At 42.1% G+C, this 17677-nt stretch overlaps 1 protein-coding gene across 4 annotated transcripts in view; it reads left to right on the top strand.

The window, feature by feature from the left end:
- The window catches only part of CEP43 (centrosomal protein 43), an 816584-nt gene that overhangs the window by 53308 nt on the left and 745599 nt on the right, over window positions 1-17677 (top strand). For all 4 annotated transcript variants that reach the window (XM_069606648.1, XM_069606650.1, XM_069606649.1 and 1 more), the window contains exon 2: window positions 8358-8519. In XM_069606648.1, the coding sequence (XP_069462749.1) occupies window positions 8436-8519 (84 nt within the window). In that variant the 5' untranslated portion in view covers window positions 8358-8435. The remainder of the gene's footprint in view (window positions 1-8357; window positions 8520-17677) is intronic.

The following is a 17677-nucleotide window of genomic DNA, read 5'->3' as shown; positions in this document are numbered from 1 at the left end:
ACTCCTTCTGCAAGGCCAGAAATCTGGTATCCTGGTCCGCCTTTTCCTGTTGCAGCACATCCATATCCTCCTTTATTTTAGTGATGTACTGTCTGCTGTCCTTTTCTGACTCCTGGCTCCTGAGCAGCCTCTGCTCAGAAGAGTCCAGATCAGATTGGGCCTTCTCTAATGCCATCTGTTGCCTATTTGCCATATCTTGGCCTTCAGCACATTTGTCCTGTATGGCTCCCATATATAGATACAAATATGCCGCTATCCTGGCAATCTTATTATGTTCATCTTTGGCTTTAGGGGCCATATATAGTTCACTCAGGGCCACATGTAGGGGACCCTGATCTCCCCTTATATCTGACCCTGTTTCAGTGACCTGTTGCACGATTGCCTGCAACCAGACCGTTTGGTCCTCATGAGTCCACTCAGCTCTCACAAATAGCTTATGTAAGAAGTGCTCTCTGGCTATTTTGATGTCTACCAGTGTCGTCATTCTGGAATTTGAGTTCCTTCCTGACTTACAGAAGTTTGTATTTTATTTTTGCAAAACAGACCGTTTCCTTAGAGCGTTCCTTTGAGGAGTGCTTTACAGCGTAACACAGCGTGGTGATCCGACCGGATGTATGCATCTTGTCAGTTAGCACACTGTATTAATCTGCACAAGTGATAGATCTAATCCGGAATCCCCGGCTACGAGCCCCCAATTTGTAAGAGGATTCAATTCAACAATACAGCTAAGTCGATGCCTAGTCTGGGATACTGAATGGAAACCCTTATTGATATATCTTTATGTCCAGTTCATGAGTTCTGGATGACTACCCCTATATAACACCCCTCTCTTAGAATCCCCCTGACCCCACTGAGCCAAGAAGTAGTTCTGTTTTGCAAGTTTAAAAGGTTTATTTGAGAAATAAAACAAAATCTAGATACCACGCTTTTATAATTAATAATCGATATCGCCCTTATAAATATAATGTTAATCAACAAGGGGTAATCTGACAGTAGCACACTTCTTTATAATCAATGAGGAGTTGGTGTAGGATGGATAAAGTAGCAAAAATACTTTTATGATTTCAAGGGAAAAGCAATGAGGAATAAAATGCAGTACAGAAATACTTGATATGATTTTAGCAAAAGATAAGATAATCACTTTTTCTCTGGCAATTCACCCCCCTCCCCTATGCAATGTAAGAAATGGAAGGAGATGGAAGTAACACACACAGTTCTCAGGAATGCAATCAAATACAATACGAAATTCAATTCCCACCCCAGCAAGCTTAGAGAAAACCGGTATGAGTTTTAAAACACAGGCCCAAGTGCTTTGAATGTGGTGGCAATGAAGTGAGAAATATGCTGAAAATGCTTTTAATTCCCTTTAGGAGGTTCAGGGTGAGTGAGAGATACTTGGGATGAGCTCAGGCTCACTTTAGCAATGATTCAGGGATGGTTATTAAGAGGCAAACACATTTTTAGCAGAGGAAAGCAAAAAGCTGCTATCTTTTTACAGGTAAAGAAATCAGGCCAAATCGCGGCAAAATTCGCGAGTGCGTGAATCGTGATTACGGAAAGTTAAACCAAGTTCATAGGACAAACGGTTCCAGAGATATGGACGATTAAATAAAGGTAGTTTTTCGGATTTAAAGTAAACTCAAAATGACAGGTGACAGCTTGCAGCTTCAGAATTGACAGGTGACAGTTGTGCAGCTTTACAAATGACAGATGACACTATTTCTAGGAGGCTGTTCTACTTAGGTTAAAATAGTTTGGATTAGATTATTTTAACTAAGAGATTGGTTCTGCACAGTTCTGCTAGGTACTCACAATATAAATTTGAAATAGGCCTCGCCACGGATCTGGTCAGGTTTTGGACTGGACTCCGGTTCTGGTCTCGGCACTTCACAGTGATCTGGGTCAGCTCTGCTCTGCTGGTCTAGCCTCTCTGGATTCTGGATGTAACACTGCTTTCTGGGTACTGCTACAGGTTCTGGAGATTGATGGATTTGAAGTCTGGATCTCTGGATGTGAAGTCGTCGGTCAGCATGCTCCGCAGCAAATGGAATTGAATGTCCCTACCTGTCCCAGCAATCTCTTTTTATGTGTTTTTGAAAATGGGTGTGTGCCTGGGCCTAGCTAAGCCTGCCCCTCTCTACTTGTCATTGGCCCAATTCTCCCCTCTCCCATGATTGGGGGAAGGACATGTGAGTCAGAGTGATGCTGTAGGTTTTATGGTCAGAGGAACCTCCCCTGGTCAGTTTGCCCACAAATCTATATTTGATTCAAATACATCCTTCCCAGATATACAATTTGTTGAAATTACATGTGCACATTATATATTCCTTATGGTCCATGCTTGTCCGCCTCTGATCTTCCTGGGGGCTTGCATTCAAAAATGACAACATTTTGCGCTTTTTAACTGGTTTTGCAATATCGGACATTTACCCAAAATTACACACATGTGCGCAAGGAGTATGGACATTAATTGATGAAGTGTCAGATTTTTAACATGCAGACATTTGGAGTGAGATCCTATTTTCCGCTAGCAACCCCCCAGAATACACCACAGGGTCCTAACGCCCCTTAAAATGTTCACAGAAAAATCACAAAAATAATGATATTACTTATATAATTCTGACAAGTCCGCACTTTGAGTTATCTATCTTTTTAAAATTATGCCCTGGTCAAAAAGGGGTGTGGCTTCCCACATCACAGGGTGGAATAACTGGTTTATCCACTTCCCCCAAGCTCAGCTGCTAGCAGAGGCACTGCCCCTCCCAGTTTCCCCTAAGAGGAAGCCACTTTTACGACGCCCCCAATATAACATTTGCCTGAGTCCAGGACAGGCCTTTGTTCAACTCCCTGTAGTCCCCAGCTGCTCCACCCCTAATCTAATCAACAGGGCCATGTGACCTCGGGATGCAGCCAGGCCTGGCAGCCAGGCCTGGGAACACAGCTGTTGATCCAGTATCAACTCCTGTCGGGGGTAGTTGTCAGGCAGAATTCAGTTTCATTAAGCCAGGTTTCAGCTAAATGTCACTTTTTGTTCCCAGTTTTCTACATTCAAATCAAACTGACAATTTTTACCTATACATTAAATAATTACTCCCTTCAAGTCATTTCAGAATATAGTTTTACATTATATCCACCTCTTAGCAAGTCTTTCCTTGGTCTGGTTTTGTTTCATTTGTTCAGTTTTACACAAAAGTCTGGTGGTTTTTAAAACGCCGGCTTTCTGATAGTGGTGAGTACTGGTAATGCAACCATTTTTGGGATTAAGAAAATGAATTCCCCACAAGAAGGTTGTATCTTTGGAGTGGTCTCGTGCCAACTGCGCAGTTCTCCTATTCTGGCGTGAAGGTGGGCGGCGATAGCTCATCCCCACATCCACCCAGTCTATTAATTTAGTTTGTTCTGGAATAGAATAATGGGCGGCGACAGCTCATCCCCACATCTACCCAGTCTATTGATTCAACATGGGTCAAAACCCATGACATGACTTGCTTATGTCGATGGTTTGCTTTTGTTTTACATGATAGCTTAGATGAGACTTGGAAACAAAAATCTTACGTGATTAGATTTGTGAGACCTACTAACAAAATATTGTATAAGGACTTCACAATACTGAGTGCTCTATGAACCTCGCACAATTAATTTATGGAATTCTATAAAGAAATGCAAATTAAATCTGTGTTCAGTTGGCAAGAAGAAAAATAAGTGGCTTGTACTGTTGGAGTTAAGAGCAGACCAAACTCTATTGGCCTGAATACTTTCTGTAAGTGGAAAGCAAATGAGTGTCCTGTAAATTTACGAGTGACAGTGCTACATTAATTGACTGCTGTACCACAATGGCTATAACGATGATAGACCTATGCATCTTTGACAGCCAAACAAAGCAAACTGCTAAAAATATTGGAAGTTGATCCTACCACCATGGCAAAGTAGCATCACAAACGGAAAACCACTCCAACAACACCAATTGCCAATACTTCACTTACATCAATTGTAGATGGCATGGGGTACACTTTTTTTCCTTCAATACGTAGTACTGGGAGTATTATGAAATACACATAGTGTTTGACAGATACAAAGAAAATCCAAGAGTATGACAAGGAAAGGAGGCCCCCGACACGATGTGAACACACTCAAAATCATGGGTAGAATAAACATGTTACTAAGAAGAAGCTACTTTCAAGATGATTTAATTGCTTCACTAACTTAAAACAATGCTTCAGCATTCAAAAATGACAAAAAATACTTGTTAGTGGCTTGGCGTACTGGAATGTCGCCTGGCATTCTTTGGGTGTTAGTAGATGTTAGTAGTACATAAGAGTTGGACACAAAGATACATCTTCATGTTCTCACCAGTGCCACAGAAAAAAAGAGCTTCAAAACTCAATTTGTATAGGACACATTAGTTTACCTTCTTGCTATAAGAGGGATTGCAAACCTAAACCCCTTGGCCCCGAATTTTACTTTGTGTCTACTTTAAACGCTTTGTTCTTAATTGATGAGAGAGAGCCCTATCGCAAGATTCCTTGTATATCCATTGACAGCATTTCATACCTTGCCTTTATCTGGATGCCAAGTTAATTTCACCCTTTGGCACGTGATTCACTAGGAACGCAAGAAAGTAATTTCTCAGTTGGTACTGGAAAAACTGCAAGGATTCTTTTGCCAAGCCTATGACCAAGAAATCGGTATAACTAACTTTGTAGAGTGGCTATGAACTACTTTTAATTTATTCTAAGAAACAGTGGAGCTGGGCAAAGTGATCACCTACAAGAAGTGCATTCATACCTGCAATCAAGAATCAACTGCCAGCTCATTATCTGGTTCAAGATGGCCAATCTTGGTCAACAATTCCATCTCCCATTAGACATGGATGGAACAGAGGGCACAGGAAGCATAACTGTTTTTTTGTGAAATGCCATGTACTCGAGACACCATTCTCCGAGCCATAAAATGTGGGTGTATGAGGAACAGATTCAGTATACTGTGTAAATGTTTACCAAACAACCTTGTGCATACATGGGTGTGTGGAGGAAACTAAACCATGTGCTAATTCTCACACTGTACCAAAAACCCTAATTGACAGAAGATGATTTCAGCAAAGGGGATGATCACAATTGGGGACCTATTAAAGGATTCTATATAATTGTTATCTCAAGGTTAGTAATTTCAACAATTCACTCCTAGTATATATTTTACAAGTTAAAGTGGCAACTGCTAAAATGTCATGTTGATGGGTTTTATTTACAGTAAAACATCCATTTAAAGGTAAAAAAATAGAATACGGATATGCTAACTTTTTACTCCTTAACTTGACAGTAAATGTTGTTCTGACCATTTGTTTAGGCCTGAAACTATCTTTCCAGTGAGGCCTTGAAAGTTAAAATACGCCCATAAATAACAGATATTGTAGATTTTATTAACTTTGTTGGTGACCATCTTGTTGAAGACATCAATCCTACAAGCTATGCACCATACAGTAAAACAATGGACATTGTTTGGTACATTTTGATGACATAAGACAAGTGCCCCTGTGCTCTAAAACTGCCACAAACCTGCGAATGCTCCCCTACTAAGTGAGTTATTTTACTTGTTTTCTCTCTTTGGTTAAGCTGTTGCATTTGTCATATTTTTTCAGTATTTTGACCAATGCACAATTGTTGTGGTAATTGGATAAAAGTATGACGTTTTGAGTGTTTAAAGGTTCACGCACGTCTGACAGATTGGTCAGTTATCGTGATGACCTTACCTCTTGCTGTCTTTCAGAGAGATTTTCAGATTGTTATTATAATGGCTCTGTTATTTCTGTGCCAAGGAGTGGTATACACGTGCTATGAAGTGTACCTGAATGGTTTCCCTTTGAACTTTCTCTAGGAAGTGATCTCGGTTCTATGATATTTCCACATGTTGAAGACCGAATATTAAAAAGGCAGATTTTTTTTTCCCAGCCGATTTTGGGCAACGTGTGGAAATATGACACTAACATGCCCCACTCCTCGCGCTCTAGTAGGTTACTTGAAAATCTGGGGGTTTCGCCGCCTCCCTTCCGCACGCAAAGCCGTCTTCCTGTAACCACCCCCACCAGGGACACACAAACACACTCACCCTCGTGTTTACCCGCTCCATGATCCCCCCCCTTCCCTGCCGCAACCGTTACTTGCACATAAAAAAGACGACTTCCCTCAACCAGCCCCGCCCTGTCCGTCAGCCTCTGTGTGCATCGTGGGGCTGACTGTTCGATTTAGAAAGACCAATCAGAGCAGTCTTCTAAATCCATATTTTAATAAAAATGCTTTTAAATCGTTTTTTCCACTTAGTACCGTTATCTCAGCATTCCTTTATGACTTTTAAAAAAAAATGAAGATGGGATTACTGACACAAAAACACGCCCCAGACCCTACCACCCTCCTGGCAGAGTAGAGTGAAACTGCGTTTCAGTATCTAATTCATTTTTTACGAACAAACATGCAGGTTTATCTATAATTTAAAAAACCGTAAACCATAACTATACAAACAGATCTTTTTGCATTTCAAGAACACCCATTATTTTTTTCTTTGAGGACATGGCATAAAAGGAGCTCTTCGCTTCAGCACAGCTGGCTTTTCACAAGGGCGTTCATGGAGAGCACCCTGACGCAGCCCCAGCTTCCCGGATACCACCATCAATGAGCCTACTTAAAGTACACCGACCTAGGTACATCCTTGGGAGGTACATTCTCCTTTCCTACTCCTCATAGGTTATTCATAAACAGAGCAATGGGCTTCAGCAGGGTAAGAATGTCACATTGTAAGCTACTAGCCAGACATGAAACACTTGCTGTGTGTGTTCTCCACATGCAGAAAGCACATCGTGTCATAAACTCGCCAATGAGTAGTGGCACATGAACATTTTGAGACCTCAGCCACCAGATGAGAGAATACTTCAGAGCCCTCGTCTTTCCTACGCTTGAGTATTGTCAAGGTGCAAGAGGAGTACCTCTATAGTACTTCATGTATAAATGCTGGTTGGACTATGGCATCAGTGTGGTGCGGTTTGGCAACATTTATAACCTAAAGTGGTCTCTTATTGCCCTTTTGCCAATAATATTGGCCTCGCTGCGCGTCATTTTGGGGGATCAGAGGATGGATTGAACTCTCATTAGTCCATATTTTGCCCTGCTGGACTGAAACTGTTTAAAATAATACCAGCAACTAAGGGATTACGTCTGTTTAAGCACCCTTCCTCTGTAAATCTACCTAATTCTGGGCATGAAAAGACTTATGAACCTCTACCCCTCAAGTACACATTTCACTATCCTGTACAGTCGTTTACATGTCAGTCTATCCAGCCTTAGTCTTATTCCAGACCCTCTCTGGGGTTGTATGTGGGCTAACCCCACGCTTTCTTCCTTTTGAAGGGCCGCCAATAGAAGCTTAACAGCATAAAATTCAGGAACCCATTTGTATGGTATTTTGTTTTGAGGAGGTAGACTCCCTCTGCAGATTGAGGACGCCATGGGAGTTGGATTTAGGAAAACCACCTTGTCTGGGGCATTTTTCTTTAACAATACCAACCAACTGTTTCTTATGTTCCAGACACCAGCTCCCACAGGGACACAGCTGGCAGTCCCAGCTGCATACATCCTCTCAGTTACTACATATTAATGGTTGACTCAACTCTCGCTGCCAGGTTCCATACATCCCAAACACAGAATTACTCCGTGAGGTGAGGAGTGGGTCACTATAGTCAAATCACACTGACCTATACAATTCCAAAATGGCATTTGGCAAGTAAGGAAACAAAGAACATTAACTCCATGTTCTTCAGCACAAAGCCAATACATAACCAAGGTGGCTGACCCGAAAATGAGAAGGTCGTCTCCCTCTCTCCTCCCGCTCTCCTCCTTCTCTCCCCTAGCTAAACACACAGACACTACATAGTGGGGGTTCCTGATCAGAATACGAGCAAGGGCTTGGCTCTAAATTAACATTTCGTGTGCAGCATAAACTATGGACCCTTCCTAGCTCTCTGGTGGTCATTTTGGTTTAAAAGAGATTGCAATGGAATACCCCTGCACTATAGCAGGTGTAAAAGGAAGGCGCATGTTTGGTTTTATGCCTGCTTGAAAGTCTCATGCAAGCATAAAACCAAATGCTCTCCAAAGACAGAGGAGCGATCTTTGCTTTGCTGCCCTCCTACATCTCAGTGTGGATGTAAAATGAACTGGAGTGTACAAGTAAAGTGTAAATGCATGTTATGCTTTCCAATTGCGCTTAAGTTCATTGCAAAAGAGCTCCCACACCCCTTGTGTCTGTTTGAAAAACAGTTAAACAATGGCAACACGTTTTTTTGAATGTTTTTCTATCTTCCCTTGTGATAGGATTCTGGTGTCTGGCTGAAGCTTCAGTAGCTAAACTGCTGCTAGCACAGGTAGCTGCAGCATCAGGGGGATATCAGGATGTCCGCAGCTGAAGAGGACACTGAACTGAGAGACCTGCTCGTTCAAACTCTGGAAAGTAGTGGAGTGCTTAATAAAATCAAGGTGAGAATCCATTTCCTGCGGTCTTCCTACCTCTAATGACCATGTATGATCAAGAATATGCAGGAACGCCACTGACTAGACGCAGTCTCAAATCGTCGACTGGCATAAACATTTTGTTTTTAATCGCCAAAAGATGATTTGGGTAGAAATAGTCTAATTTGAAGTGTACATCTCTGCCATGAGCGAGTTATTTTGAGATCTAATAACTCTGGGGATGGGACAAGGCTGGATGTAGATTTGATTCTGTAGTATAAGATGTTGGGTGGATTCTGATTTCTCTCAGTTGCTCTTGGCCTCACTAAAAGTTGTTTTATTTTGATAACCTTAATCTTAATTTTAAAGTTGCTTCAATTTCCGTTTTTTGTATTGCATTCAATTGTGATCGACATCTGTAGGGTTTGACATTTGAAACCTCATTTTGAAGAAAAAAATGTGCTTGAATAAAATAACCTCCCTTCCTGCTTGCATTCGCAGAATTCAAGGCCTACCTTGACTGGTTTGTCTCATGCCGTAGGTGTGAGGCTCGACCTATTGCTGTAAGGATTTTCAAGTTTTTCTGGTGCACTGAAGTAAGATTGCCTATAGAATTCCTGTTACCTGTCTTTCACTTTCTCCTTGTGTATTCTCTGGCTATAGAGCTACTTCCAGCTCCACCAAGAGGCAACATAGGCGTGCAGATAAAGGCAAACTAAAATACCATGAGAGAGGGGAGATGGAAAGAAAAAACCCAGAGATGAGCTAGAGTTGGGATAGGGGAGAGAGTAAGTAGAGGCAATTGGAGGAAGATGTATACATGAATAGGCATGACATGTGAGAGAGGCAGAGCTGAGGGAGGGAATGTAGTGAGGTGTAAGAAGGTGTAGGAGGATTTCAGCAGAGAGATGAAATGGGTAAAGGAATACATAATTCCTTGCAGTGAGAGAGTGATGGGAGGGGAAAACGAGCAAGGAGAGAAGAGTTGCTCACCAGACGAGATGCATAATAAAAAATAAAATACCCTCGGTAATAATAAGCAAAGCATGGAATGGGAAGTTTTTTCTGGCCATGGTCAGGTGATCTGACAGAAAATACCCATAGAGCGGAAAGAAAGGAGTAACCGTGCTCTCTATTGCTACCCCTTAATTCTGTTTGCACATTTTTTTTAAAAACAAATTGTTTAGCAGCCAACAGACTACCTGGTAATTGAGCAGAAATAAGTAATCCGTTTCCTGTTTTACTTTCGTTTCCATCTCCATCTCAGCTTTTGTAACTTGTCATTGCCAACCCCTTCCACACTCCCATCCGCCACCCCCCAAAATCTCAGTAGCTTCCTAACGGCTGCTGAGGGCAGGGAAAAGGGGTTTTCATGGACCATGTCCTCGTGAGTTTGCAAACTTGTTGCATGTGTGCAGTACCCGAAATCATGGGCCATTCATGACTTGAGTGCGTTGTTCGTGACGGGAACCAGAACCTCTGAGAAATAATGGTTGGTGTGTGGGGAAGGCTTCCTCTGGCTTGGCTCAGTTTACAGGGCCTCGAAATTAATGAGGCATTTCAGGCAGCACTTGGAATATGCTGACAACACCTGTACGCCCGAGGCTGTGATTTGCGTATGCTTGCTTTACCATGCATGTGAGGCTTGAACACGGATTATATGGCCTTTGTGATGTTTTGAGGCTGTTCTTTGAATATGATGGCAGAAACCGCAGAGGTGTGGCTGCACATAATGTATCTGGTATTACTGAGGCATTTGAAGCTGTCAACTTTGACTATGGCAATGGCAAAGCACACATGGAGAAACTGGGCCTCATTAAGAGTCAGCGGTAACACGCCACTGCTACCGGCGGGTTGGCGCCGGACTCATAACACTTTACCAGCGCCTGACTTCCCAGTGCCACCGGGACATTAAAAGTCCCAGTGGATCGGGAAGTCAGGCGCCATAAAATGTTAGTCCCCATTACCATGGAGCGCCATAGGACTCCATTGGAATGGGGACACAGAAGCACCAGCACTGTTGCTAACGGTGCCGGTGCTTCCGTGACAAATCCTGCCTACCGGGACCGTTACGCCCGGCAGGTGAGACCGGTCTGTCGCAACTGCCCTTGCTGGCAAACTTGTAGTGTGGCGGTCCAGAAAGGGTGCCGGTACGTTGCTACTGCGCCCTTATTTCCGGACCGTCACACTCGTAATGAGGCACACTTTGGTTTCAAACGGCACTGGTAGCTATTTGCTAAACTAGTCCCTCTCCCAACCTCTTTCAGGACAGGCTGTTTCTATATTTTGAGGGCTTTATATGTTTGCCTTGAAGCCCTCCTTTTTTCCTTGGGCTCGCCATGTGGCTTAACATTACCAGGGGTAAACATTTCAAGTTGCACGTTACTAGCATAATTCACTTGTACACGCAAGTCGACACAGGCGCGTCATTTCTCACTCGCTAAGAAGTAGTTCTCACTCGCCAGTGGCTACTGGGTGAGTGCAAATTATGCAACCTGACCTTACAGTGGGGACATAAATACTGTAAGTAGGCTGTACTATTTTAATTTTAAATATAGCTATTGCTAAATTTTCAAGTATCTCCAACTCGGTTTTTTTAACGCAATTTTTGTGACTGGTAACAGAGGGCATCCATGCTAAACTTTTAGTATACAGCATTAGGGGTTGCAACTCATCTCTTTAATGCTTTCAGAACAAGCTTAATGTAAGGTAGACAAGTTGGTTCTGGCTGAAAGGCAGTTTAAAAAAATGATTATCAGGGTTTGTTAAAGTGTTCTTGATTAGTAAACAAACCTATTTAATTAGCAATGTAGAACCAATATTTGTAATGCCACCATACGGTATTTGTACCCGGCACATGAAATGCGCAACAATACAGCATTTTGTGTACCACTGAAGTAACACATTAATGAGATGAGTGTCTGTAAAATGTAAAGGCTAGCTGCATGAATTGACATAAATAAATGGGTATGATAATAACTTTTCTGTTAACGTTTTTAGTGCAAGGCTCTGTGCAGCCATGTGCAGTCGGTGTCGCACAGAGCAGTGTCCCTCATATTGTATGCTTGACCCGTCATTTGCTGTGTAAGGAGAAATTCATAACCCAAAAATAAAAATATGAAAGGAAGTCCCAGCCTGAAATATGCAGTATGGTGTTGTAGCAGGCTTGGGAATTGTCAACTTCAGGTGGACAAGAAGGCCCTTTGCCTGTCATTGATATCAACTGTTTTCATTATTGCGTTAAATACCACTTTCAGTGGACGGCAGGGCTACTAACGGCCCTCGAGCCTGAGCTTGGTTAGTGCAAGCGCAGCATTCCAGCTCTCCGTGGCCATGACAGTGGTATTTTTTGCTATTAGGACTCAGAGCTACCATCTGTGGTGCAGGTATTTTTAGTTTGTTTTAGGGAACCGGGCTTTGCACAATGTATGCTTCCCTTAAAAGGAAATTACACATGTCAGCAGTTGGAAATAACCATTTGCAGGAACTGAAGGTGAGCCAGGAGAAGAGTGGCAGAAGGGGTTGAGGCGTACCTCTCTCGTGGAAATTCAGCCTGGGACAGCCTCCAGGGGCGCAGTGGGTCGGCATGAAATATGGGCGGCTACTTGCAGATTCCGATTGGCCATCTCTCTCCTGCAGGTGCTAATATATAATACAATGAATAGTAGAGAAAAGCGAGCCCTGGAGGCTAACTACAGTGTATGGTATTGCAGTCGATGTGTAGATTTACAGACTGAATGCAAATATTGATCACTACTTTGCGTAAACTGCTAGTCAGCTTTGTGCATTCATTATGTGAGAGGAAAGAAAGGAAGGGACTAAGCAGAATGGATGGCGTAGAAGGCATAGAACTGGGCAGACTAGGTAGAATACTGTAGTTTGTGGCCATCTCACTTTCAGGTAGCTGGTATAAAGCATCAGGGTAATGAGTTTGGGATCAGCACATGGGTTGAGCGCCAGTTGCACAGATGGATGCAACTACTAGGTCACAGAACTAGGTTTGCCATCAAAAGCAGTTGACATTGTGATTGTGTACATTTTTTAAAAAGTGTTCACTCATCAATACGATGCATCTTCCAACAAATAGCAATATAGTTGACAATGAGATTTAGATACAATAGCGGAAACTTTACTGAAAAACATGGAGTGGAGAAAATGCAGTGTTTTACAGTAGCAATACTGTAATTATGCAAGAATGTACATTTTAAATAATGGATTGCAGGACTGTCTTTAAAAAAAAAAAAAAGTTTACACGTAACGGATTTAGTGAGCTTAATAAAAGTTTCATCCCGATTTACTTTTGGTTTGCAAGTATTTAAAAAAGAAAGAACTTGTCTTGTCTGTCACTCCCACACAGGCCTTTGGCATTTGAGATTTAAGGAGAGATAAATACTGCTACACTCTCTATCTTGATTAATCCATTTGAACTTCCAGTGAACAGAGAAAAAAGGGAGAGGAGAGCCATGAGGGGAATGCTCGGTGAGCTGTGTTTATTGAAATGGGTATTTTAGCTAGCTATGCTGCACACACATTGTATATCAAATTGCTATGGAACACTGCTTATTTTATGCCTTGAGCTGCATATGTGAGGTATACGATTCTGTTTTTCCAATACTTGCCGTGTTAATACTTGCTGTGTTAGCGAGAACAGCATCCCAATGAATTTTCCAGATGCACGTGCGGTCAGTTACCAGCTTGATGCCAACCTATTGGATCATACCTAGACAAAATGGGAATCTGAACTCTCAAAGGGTGGAGGCTAATATATGATTTTCTCCAATATTAAAGTCGTAATCAAAGTCTGAAGCAGTTTTGCAGAGACTGCAGGGAGTTTGTGTTATTTAGGATTGACCTTACGCAATACCAAAATTGGCCACAGCGATGCTGCTGAAACCTGCTACAAACACTTAGGAGCTCTGAGGTGCTCAGCGTTCTGCAAGTCTTACTGGACTTAATAAAATCCTTGGCGTGTGCAAAAGTGTCAGCAAAGTCTGAAGCAGTTTTGCAGTTCTGAAGGCTGAAGTATTCTCAAGTAAGTGTTGCTTATTTCCTTCACTCCCGACATGTATGCCTTTATGTAGTTTGTCTAAAAACCTGACAAATCGATTGCAGAAGAAATGTTTGAAATGGCAAGGCACTTACCATTACCTGTCTCACCAGGCGAAGTGGGGGAATTGCCAATATATTGCTTCCCGTGAACACTGGGGGAATTAATGTGAGTGGAGTTCCACCTTTTGAACCTACTTTTACAACCTACGGCCATTGGGCAGAAGGCGTAAATGGCAAATTCTCTCGTAATTGATGAAGTAACAGCTGAATTATTGGCCAATCGGCGAGTGCTCCCAGATTTGGCTGGCCCAAATTGTCCACAATCACTGACGTTCTATACAGAATCGGAGGGAGCCGGACTGGAGACTGATATTTCGTTACCAATATACTCCTCTACATCTCACCCTAAGCATTTCAAAAGCCATTTATTCTCGCCCCCACCCCAAATTAACTCTGAAAGTAATCCTAATGCTGAAAAGGCGTCCTATCCTTTTTTGTTACTGCATGGTTGCAGACATAAGGATAAGTGAAATGGAAGATGATCAGGGAAATCCACCCACTGAAGCTCTTGAAATGAATGGGCAATTGGCCATCCAGGTGGATAAACATTCCAGTAACCTACCTTACACTGATGCTGTTCCACTAGTGTTGGTGCCGTCATGTAGAAAGGCAACTCAAAAGTTAAACACTGAAAATCAGCCCACAAAAAAACAAAGAATTGTAAGGCTCAAAATTGGTAACAGAAATTCATCTAAAAATGATTTACGCAATATGTCAAATAAAGGATGGGATGGTTAATATGAAATCAAACACCCATAAAGCTTGTTCTGAGACCACTTAACCTTCAGCAGAGGTGATAGTTGATGGCTTCTCTGAAAATGGGGAAGACTCTGAAAATGACAAACAGCTTGGCTCACGGAAAATAATTAATGTCCTCATAGGAGGTACTGTTTTGATACAAATTACCACAATGGCCTCACATTGGGATTTGTTGATTCAATTTGTAAAAAGCACGGAGCTTGAGGAATATAATAAATTACGTAAAATTAGCAATGCCAACACGGGGACAAGCGACCGTCCACTAATGACTACATCTGCAACCCAGTATGAATTTATATCACAAAGCCCAGTGACATCTTTGTGCAGGGAGAAAGGTTCTACAGTAAGCCGAAATTGTGTTGGTACATACCATAGGTAGGGTATTGGTGTTGGTAAACACGTATTCGACTCTGCCACCACTTCTGCATATTTGAATATGTACTCACACAGCTGGGAGGAAAATCGGTCACTCAAGGGGCCGGTGTTTGCTCATTTGGAGGCAGATCAAAAACAAATGGGCGACCAAGGGAAGAATTATAACAAAGTGGTCAGGGAGCATCCAGCACTCAAACATCCACTAGAATCATTACAGTCTGAAACGACACCGGTTTTCCACACCAAAGCAATTCGCATACATGATAAATTGTGTGCACAAACTACCTCCCTGGTTCCGAAGTACAACCCCCCAGGGCATACTTACAAAGCTAATGTTTATAGTATACTAAAGGGAGCTACTAGTCAAGACAGTAACAAGGGTTGAAGTTGGAACCCTGGCTCCAAAAAGTTCAAGCGGTCTGTCAAGGAAGAAACTATATATCCCTCCAACTGTACATGCCCCTGTTTCATACAGGTTCCTTATTGAAAATATCTTCAAGGACAATGATCACCTAGCACTTAATAGATTGTCAATACTGACTGTGTTTTCAGAGTCGCCAAATTTATATGCAATAAAAACTGCAGACATTGAGGGCGTTGTGATCTGATACGTACCAACAGTGCTCCAGATAGGATTTTCGTGTGAGAGTATTTTATTCCCAATTTTTTTGAATTGAAGAGTAAATCCAATTTCAAGAGTAAAAATGGGTTTCCTCCTTTGCAAGAGTAAAGTGTCTTGACAGCTATCCAATTTGTTCGTAAAATTAAAACTGTGTTAGAAAACATTAGTGACAAAACTTGTCGATGCCTACTACCCAGGTTCATCTACATTATACTTGGATACTAAAACTATGAACTACTACAGATGCCAGCTAGTTGCATCATAAATCAAGTCCCTCACTCTTCCAGCATCACTTCTCTGCCTCTATGGCCTTCTGTTGCTGCGCGGCACTACCAGCTTGACAGCCACTCCATGTTTTTGCTCCATCTCTCCTTCCATTTGCTTCTCTGTTTCCCCTTTCTCACTTTTCGATCAGCCTCTCACCCTTAAATGTTGCCATGCCACGTTTGGAGGTCTGTTGCTCTGTGACTCTGCCTCTTCCTTCTCTGCCTTCTATTGCTGTTTCCTCTCCTACATTGTGCTGTATCGATTGATGTATTTACTCTAGCTATAGCTGTTTTTTAATTTCGTCTGTTGTGGTTGCTACTCCTTTTATCTTTCTTGCACTGCACTTCTATTGTGATTGGTTGCCTTTCTCTCGTCTGATTTTCTATTTCCAGCTCTCCCAGTCTGCTGTGAATCTGTGTTTTCTTATTTTACTGTCTCTGTATGTTTCTTTTGTTCTGCTTCTATCCCTCACTCCTATTGCGTGTGTGTCCTATTATTAACCTCTGTTTCCCTTCTCACTTTCTTTGTTGCTCTTATGTAGTTCATTTGTGTCGCTCTTCATGTTGCTCGAATTCCTGTTTTGGATTGTCTAATTTCTCTGTTCTCTCGGCTTCCCGTCCGACCCCCATTTTTTTTAATTTTATTTTTTATTTATTATATTTTTGTATTGTTTGTTTATAACGCACTTGATACCAGTGACTGGTTTCTAAGCGCTAAATCGTGGTTTGAACCTGCGTTGCACCGCATTGTCTTGCTTTCACTGTATTGCTTAGGTTCACGGAGTTGTTCTTTCTCTCCTATTTGTCTTTTGCCATAGCACCAATAAATATTCAAAAAGCTGAAAATACCTTTTCCATTTACAAATCTAGTGCAGCGTTAGTATTGGATGCTCCTTTTTAGATGTGGGCAAACCTTTGTTTGGCCCATTAGGCTGGGAATAGAGTTAGAGGTTTGTTCCACCAAACACCATACTTGCTTCCACGCAGATACTTTACCAGCACTGGATGCCATTGCAAGTATAGCAGCACTGGTGAGATGTGTTTTCTGATCCATTAGGAGTATAGCAGCCCAGATGGAGATACGTGTGTTCTGAGCCATTACAAGTATAGCATCCCTGGTGAGAGGTGTGTGTTCTGATCCATTACAAATCTAGCAGCCCTCGTGTGATATGCTTCTTCTGACCCATTTCAGGTATAGGAGCGCTGATGAGAGATGTTAATCACTGGACGTTTAGTAGTCCTTTTGATAAGTTGAAAGCTAATGCAGCTTTGTTATGATTGAATGTTACCTGCATCTTAAACACATACCTCTGATGCAGACGCGTTAACTCACCGATCAACAGGATTTGAACTAATGGGTTGCACAAGGATCTCTGCAACTGAGCTACCTTTGACAGCAGTTTCTTGACTTGGAAAGGCACATAGGGTTAGGGCACTGGTAGTTCCATGTGAGGCTTGCCTGACATAACTGGCTTGTCAGAAGCCCTCAGCCTGTTTGGACTACCCTATATGAGTCAGGGGATTCATAATGAGGCTTTGATATGTGCTAGATTTCTGGCAGTGGGACTCAGTAATCGGGCATGGGAGAAGCAGAAGATTTTAAAAGCGCAAGACCGAGTAGGATGGATTGAAGTATATGCCAGCAGTGCCATCTTCACACACTGTCCGCCAGTGTGCATTGCACAAGCTCAGGAGGATGGTGGGAAGGATCTACATGAAAATACCAAATTATTTACTGTGAGGTCAAAAATCTTGCAGGTAAAAAATAAAAACCTTTCTGTATTTTTAATGCAAGGGAGACCCCTCTGCCCTCACCCACATTCCCCTACTTTATCAAAAAACCCTACCTAATCACCCCACCCCTGTTTATTTTTTGGGGGAAATTCATTATTTTTCGTGCAAGACTTTCACAGTAATGGGATTCGGTATTTTGTAGTGATAACAGTGGAAAGAGCTCAGACAATGTTATGCTCAGAAAATGCCAACACATGTTCCTGCTTTGTCATTACACCAGCTCTGTTAAGAATTCAGGTACTGTCCCAAAATGTGGCCAT

Source organism: Ambystoma mexicanum, chromosome 4p (genome assembly GCF_040938575.1).
Source record: "Ambystoma mexicanum isolate Mex_15411 chromosome 4p, UKY_AmexF1_1, whole genome shotgun sequence".
Lineage (NCBI taxonomy): Eukaryota > Metazoa > Chordata > Amphibia > Caudata > Ambystomatidae > Ambystoma > Ambystoma mexicanum.
This window is presented reverse-complemented; position numbering and strand designations above follow the sequence as displayed.